This window comes from Pseudomyrmex gracilis, unplaced genomic scaffold (assembly GCF_002006095.1).
Source record: "Pseudomyrmex gracilis isolate BER0280 unplaced genomic scaffold, ASM200609v1 scaffold_253, whole genome shotgun sequence".
Taxonomy (NCBI): Eukaryota; Metazoa; Arthropoda; class Insecta; order Hymenoptera; family Formicidae; genus Pseudomyrmex; species Pseudomyrmex gracilis.
In genome coordinates, this window is record NW_018020837.1 from 66,651 (window position 1) to 74,232 (window position 7,582).

General features: G+C 34.2%; 1 protein-coding gene across 1 annotated transcript in view; it reads right to left on the reverse strand.

The window, feature by feature from the left end:
• Window positions 1–7,582, reverse strand: part of LOC109859273 (protein tipE-like) — a 222,695-nt gene that overhangs the window by 62,171 nt on the left and 152,942 nt on the right. The window contains exon 4 of the mRNA XM_020437364.1: window positions 5,325–5,591. Within this exon, the coding sequence (XP_020292953.1) occupies window positions 5,325–5,591 (267 nt within the window). The remainder of the gene's footprint in view (window positions 1–5,324; window positions 5,592–7,582) is intronic.

Here is a 7,582-nt window from a genome sequence, read left to right on the forward strand (position 1 = left end):
TATATATATATATATATATATATATACAGGATGTAACCTAAAGAACGCCCACTAAGCACATAGCATTATTACTCATTAAAACCTGAGTTAAGAAATCCTAAATCATTTTTTTTGTTACACGTAATAAATAAGTAATTATTGAGTAAATCAAGCCAATCAGCGCCGATCTTTAGCCGGGCGCACGTCAGTGAGCTCACGCATCTACCAGACGCGCGGCTCACTGACGTGCGCCCGGCTAAAGGTTGGCGCTAATTGGCTTGATTTACTCAATGATTACTTATTTATTACGTGTAATAAAAAAAATGATTTAAAACTTTTATATATATATATACAATGTCCCATTTTAAATTACGCACCTGAATATCTCGTCAGGGAAGCCACCAATCCGAAAATAACCCTTACAAAAGTTGTTGGGTTTGGAGGAGGACATTAGATGGTAACTTTCAATTTTACCTTGACCTTGACCTTCAAGGTCATTTAAAGGTCTAATCAAATGTTTTAATTGAAAATCCCTATTTTTGTCCCCGGATTCGGAAAGAGCGCAAAATTTTACGTTCAGACGGATACTTAAGGCACTTCTTTGGAATAACCTTCAAAGGTTATTTCAAGGAAAAAGTATTTGAAATTACGCACCTGAATACATATCTTGTCGGGGAGTCACCAATATAACCTTTCCAAAAGTTATTGGGTTCGGAGAGAGACATCGGATAGTTACCTTTAATTTCACCTTGACTTTGACCTTCAAATTTTTCACGTTTTATTCAACAAGAAAAAAAGCGTAGCCCGTATTAGTAACACTTGAAGTTTTACAATTTGAGATATGTATCCCATTACAACAATTTATCATGAAATACACGCTGATAGTACTAAACATCGACAAAGAAAACAATTTTAACACAACTGCACAGCACTAAGAACCACAGGTTTGTAATGAGAACAGGCTCCGGCACGTTTTTTACAATTACATTAATTTTTCTGTGCTAATAACGTTTAGGAAAAATTGTCTTCAAAATTGCACGGTAATAAGATTTGAACAACTGTAACTAATTCTCTAATTCCTTGCTACTAAAAAAACAAATGTGAAACTTTAGTTTTGTTCAAAGGTGTGTTAATTTATTATTTTCTAAAATTTTATTTTCATTTTTTTGATGATTTTTTAAGGATAGTAACTTAAATTTGTTTATTGAAGTTTGTCAAATGACTATGAAGGTCAAGGTCAAGGTGAAATTGAAGGTCACAATCCGATGACCCCCTCCAAACTCAACAACTTTTGTAAGGGTTATTTGAATTGGTGACTTTCCGACAAGATATTCAAATGCGTAAATTCAAATATGTTGTCCTTGAAATAACCTTTGAAGATCATTCCAAAGAAGAGCCTCAAGTACCTATCTTATCTGAACGTAAAATTTTGCGCTCTTTCCGAATCCGGGGTGAAAAATAGGAGTTTCTATTTAAAAAATTTGATTTGACTTTCAAATGACCTTGAAGGTCAAGATCAAGGTGAAATTGAAAATCACCATCCGATGTCCCCCTCCGAACCCAACAACTTTTGTAAAGGTTATTTTTGGATTGGTGGCTCCTCTAATGAGATATTCAGGTGCGTAATTTAAAATGGGACATCCTGTATATACAGGGTGATTTAGAACACTCTTTTATTTTTGAAAATACATATTTTTGACTAAATTCTAAGACACCTTTTTATGTAGCAACATTTTGTTTAAAGCTTACTTTTTGAGTTATTGATAGAAATAGGTGACTTACTACGAGTTGGATACAAGAGGTAGGCAGAAGCGGTGCAATCTACCGCGGGCGATTACGTGTGGTGCCTGACGCGATCAGCTGATGTTTCATTTACACTGTATGTTTCTGTAACTTTCTTTGTTTTTCTTTTTTTCTTGCACTTATTTATTTAGTCAATCGTTTTTATAAATCCGTGCATCTCACAAAAATCACTATCACTGTCACATATATAAATCACTATTACTCACTATTGATCACTTAACCTTTTGATGACCAACACTTCTTGAAAAAAGGATGTAATGAAACATGTTTCTTCTAAGGATTATCAGTCGTAATTATTTTATGATAGATCACTTAGTTCGCTGATTGTACTTGCACACACACACACACACCCACACACACACACACACACCCACACTTTCTTCCGGCCTCGCACCGGCAGCCAACGAATTGCTTTCGCTGTGTGTGTACAGCAACATGCATGTGGTAGTATTCTTTTTGAGTGTGGAAAAGCATTGAGTTCGCCTCGTCTTTGCTTGTATTACGTTGAACATTCATATCTAAGTTTTGCAATAATATTGTTCTGGAAAAACAATAAAAAGCGTTAAGTGTGCGTTCAGAATACGAAGATATTTTACATTCAATTAATCGCATTAGTCAAATCAGCCATTGACTTACATGATTGGTCAAGTTCACGAGACCTGCAACTTTAGTTACGTCTTAAGCTTAATGTAAAACGGGTTTAAAGATGACGCGAACTTCAATGCTTCTCCACACTCAGAAAGAATACTACCACATGCATGTTGCTGTACACAGCGAAAGCGATTCGTCGGCTGCCGATGCGAGGCCGGAAGAATGTGTGTGTGTGTGTGTGTGTGTGTGTGTGTACAAGTACAATCAGTGAACTAAGTGATCTATCATAAAATAATTACGTATTGACGACTGATAATCCTTGGAAGAAACATGTTTCATTACATGATGTTTTCAAGAAGTGTCGGTCATTGAAAGGTTAAGTAAGTAATAGTGAGTAATAGTGATTTATGTGACAGTGACAGTGATTTTTGTGAGATGCACGGATTTATAAAAACGATTGAATAAATAAAGAAGTGCAAAAAAAATAGAAAAACAGAGAAAGTTACAAAAACATACAGTGTGAGTGAAACATCAGCTGATCGCGTCAGGTACCACACGTAATCGTCCGCGGTGAGTTGCACCGCCTCTGCCTACCTCTTGTATCCGACTCGTGATAAGTCAACTATTTTTATCAATAACTCAAAAAATAAGCTGTAAAAAAAATTTTGCTACATAAAAAGTTTTCGTAGAATTTAGTCAAAAATATGTATTTTCAAGGATAAAGGATTGTTCTGAATCACCCTGTATATACAGGGTGTCTCAGAATTGCCGTACAATCTCTCGTAGGCAGGGAGAAAAAGTAAAACTGAATCAAAAAGTCCTGAATCATTTTTTTCTATTCTTTAAAATAAAGGAGTAATTATTGAGTAAATCAGCGCCGACCTTTAGCCAGGCGCGCACGTTAGTGAGCCGCGCGCCTGGTGTGTGTAAGCGCTCCGCGCGGCTCATCGTATATATATATATATATATATATATATATATATACCCTGTATATATATGTACAGAGTCCTAGAATTGGTGTGACATCTCTCTCTCTCGTAGACAGATAGAAAGAGTACAACTAAGTCAATAAGGCCTATAATTATACCATTTTGCTAGATTCGCAGTTACCAATCTTAATTAACAAAGATCCGCGAATAAGCGTGCATTGGCCTGTCTTACGCGCGTAGGACAATCTGGCGCGTTTTGCACGATTACATTTTAATATGTATATGTTATTATATTAGCTCCTCCCATATGTTGCTACGGGTAACACCGTTAGCACGCGAAACGCATTGGGCTGTCTTATGCGCGTAAGATAGCCCGATGCATGCTTATTCGCTGATCTTTGTTAATTGAGATCTCGGTAACTATGCGAATCTAGCAAAATGGTATAGGACATTTTGACTCAGTTTTACTCCTCCTATTTGTTCACGAGACATATTATACCAATTCTGAGACGCCCTGTATACATATGTATGTATGTATTCTCTATTGCATTTATTCTCTATTATATTCATGTGTAAATTTTACACGTGAGTTTTGAATTAAAATTTAAATTTGTAAATTTATATATGATGCTATATTTATGTATGATGCTACATTTGCATCATGTTTATGAGAAGTCTCCGTATACTTCCCTAATCTAACCTAACTAATTTTAAAATATTGCAAAAATAGTGCAAAAAAAGTCTCGACCAGGAGTTGAACGTGGAATCTCCGGCTTTCCGTGCCGTCGGCTTCCTTATTCGGCCACCGAGGCACTTAACCGTTTATATATTTCGCGTTTGAAACTTCAGAGCCTAAGACTCTTTATTAACAATAAAAATATAATATAGACAATAATATTACAATATTATATTTGATAATTATATTAGAATATATTGGATAAGTATATTAAATACCAATATTAAAATAATTTTTTTTAAATTGTTTTTAAGAAGTTATATTTTTAATTAAATTTTGACACAATATTAAACATATTTTTGAAAACGCTGTATGTTATTATGTTTTATGATTTTAATAGATCTGCTCAGTGTCTATCACAATCTACATTGATGCCAAATCTGCAGGATTCGATAGGATCTATTGCAGTTTTAGTATCACTTTATTGAGAATGACAATATGTAGCACATCTTTTTACACGTCATGCCTGCCTCTAATGTAAGCCTCTTATTTTGCTAGAATTTACTAATCTATCCACACTTTTGGTAATTTGCTTACTGGGATTACTGGAAAATTATATATACATACATATATATATATATATATATATATATATATATATACTTATGTGTATACACAGGGTGTCCCAGAATTGGTGTAACATCTCTCATAGACAGATAGAAGGAGTAAAACTGAGTCGATAACTCTTATACCATTTTGCTAGAATTGCAATAGTTACCGAGATCTTAATTAATAAAGATCCGCAAATAAGCGTGCATCGGGCTGTCTTACGCGCGTAGGACGATTACATTTTAATATGTATATGTTATAGAGTATATGCTGTTATATCAGCTCCTCCTATATGTTGCTGCGGGTAACACCGTAAGCGCGCGAAGCGCACTGGGCTGTCTTACGCGCGTAAAACAGCCCGATGCAAGCTTATTCGCTGATCTTTGTTAATTAAGATCTCGGTAATTATTGCAATTCTAGCAAAATGGTATAGGACTTTTTGACTCAATTTTACTCCTTCTATTTGTTCACGAGAGATGTTACACCAATTCTGGGACACCCTGTATATATATATACATAGTATAAAATTATATGACAATATATTATTTTTGTAAATAAGTAATAAATAGACAAAAAATATGTAAAAATACGTAAAATTATTAAGTTTGTTATATTTAACTAAATAATTTTATATTATTTTCAGAAACAGATGTATATTAAACAGATCTGAATGAAAATAATAGATGAATAAACATTCGATGATCTTTTTTTAATCTTACCGATTGTTTATTTTGTACCTGTAGACAAAGGTTTCGGCAGTCCGTTGTCCATATCTTCGGCAAAATTTCTGTCAAGTTTCTCGACATGTTCATCGAAGGAACGCTCGTAGTGCAACATCCGCTTATTCTTTTCGTCGTCCTCGACACCTCCTTCTAATCCGCCTTTCTCATCTGACTGTTCGGATGAGTTATCTGGTAGTTTATAGTTGACGAGTATTTGCGTACAATAATACAGCTCTCTAGTGCAACCTTCTCTACAGGATGTCCATGAGCAATTGCTCACACCTAACAATTGTTTATAAGCAACTTTAGTTGCAAAATAGTATCACATAAATATACTAAAAACATATATAACAAATAAAATGTAAGAAATGACATTACACACACGCACACTCTTTCTTTTTCTCTTTCTCCTTCTCTCTCGCTTTTTCTCTCAAAAATGAATAAAATAATGAGAAACAGTAAAATCAGGGACGCACAAAAAAACTTAAGCAGTAGATTTAAATAGTAAGATAAAGCGGAACTAGTTAAGCTGAGGAGCAAGTTAGGACTTGCAAGTATTTCAAAAACTGAAATATGTGTGGATATGTTGATGCTTGCGTAAGAAAACACGAAGACAGAGACTACTGTGCTGCATACACTGTGCTATGTCTGGCCATCAACGGCCAAACACAAATGTTTTTGTTTTCTGTATCACAAACATGAAATAATTAATTAATAAGTAATTATTGATGGTTGTTCTTTTTAACAAACAAGATAGATAAATAAACGGTCAAATCGAGCAAACTTCAGGATGAAAAGTATATATTAAGAATAACTCATTTACATATAAAAGCACGAAACGTTTCGTCTTTAACTTGAGATTTCTTCAGTCGTAATATAATTTTAAAACGCAAATTACAATAAAAAATAATACAAATTATAAATAATAAATAATGTAGAATAAAAAAAATAAAGATTATGTCGCAAAACAAATGTTGAAAATGTTGACAATCATATTAATGGTGATAAGTTCTTTTGTACATATGTCCTCTCTTTATAACAATTGTGTGTGATGTAGTAAAAAATAAATAAATAAAAGATGTTATACATTGCCGTGTAGTTATCCAAAGGTAAAAAGATGTTATGAGTTCTGGAACGGCACAGATCAATTAGAGAGAGCGCAGACAATAAAAAGTCAAAAAACAAAAACAAAACGACTTACAAATTATTGATGTTATGAGTCAACTGATGTGAGAAGACAAGAGGCAGGAGTATATAAACGTTATCCCTACCAAGGAAAATTTTAGAAAGGCAAAAACGTTGTCAATTTAAAGTTTTAATTTACTCAATAATTCGAAATAAGAACCATCGAGCATGTCAAGATCATTGATCAAATTAAGACCGTGGGGTTGCGTTTTTATATAACTCATTTCTGAAGTCAATCTTTTGTAAACATTCGGTTCACGGTCTAGTATTAGGACATTATTCCAGTCAAAAGTATGATCATGATCCAAACTATGTTTTGAGACAACCGATAACTGAGTAGAATGAATGTTATTTTTACGTTCTTTTATTCTAGTTTTCAGCTGCCTTTCAGTCTGTCTCACATATGATGCTCCGCAATCATTACAATTCAATTTATAAATTACATTCATAATAGATTCACGAGGGGTGCTATCCTTAAGAACTCTGATTAAACCATTAAGTCTGTCTTGTTCTTTTTAATTTATGTGACAATTATAATAAAACCTAATAAATTTTTTAATATGGGTCATTACTAAATCATAAATAATACGTAAATCATTATATAAACAGACAATAATTAATAATAACATTAGACCGGCCCAGTGGTCTCACAGCCTGAGTGCAGGGGTTGCGAACTCGGAGGTCCCGAGTTCGAATCTGCTTACCACCTAAGGATTTTTTTCCGGGCCAGTCCTCTTTAACCAATTTATCGGTTGATTGGCGAACTAAATTTACGCTGGTGGAAGATGGCGTTATTATCAGATTAATATTCGATAGATGTGCTAAGTATTGCGAAACAAACTCCAAGTGCCTCGGTGGCCTAACAGGGAAGGCGACGGCCCGGAAAGCCGGAGATTCCAGGTTCGACTCCTAGCTGAGGAGTTTTTTTCGCAATATTTTAAAATTATTAAGGGGGGTATTCGGGGTCCTTCATATATACGTGATGCAAATCCAGCATCCTATATGGAGGAAAAAAATTATTTTGACGTATATATGTGTATACATATACAGGGTGCGTCGCCAAAATCCGGACAAATTTCAATTTGATA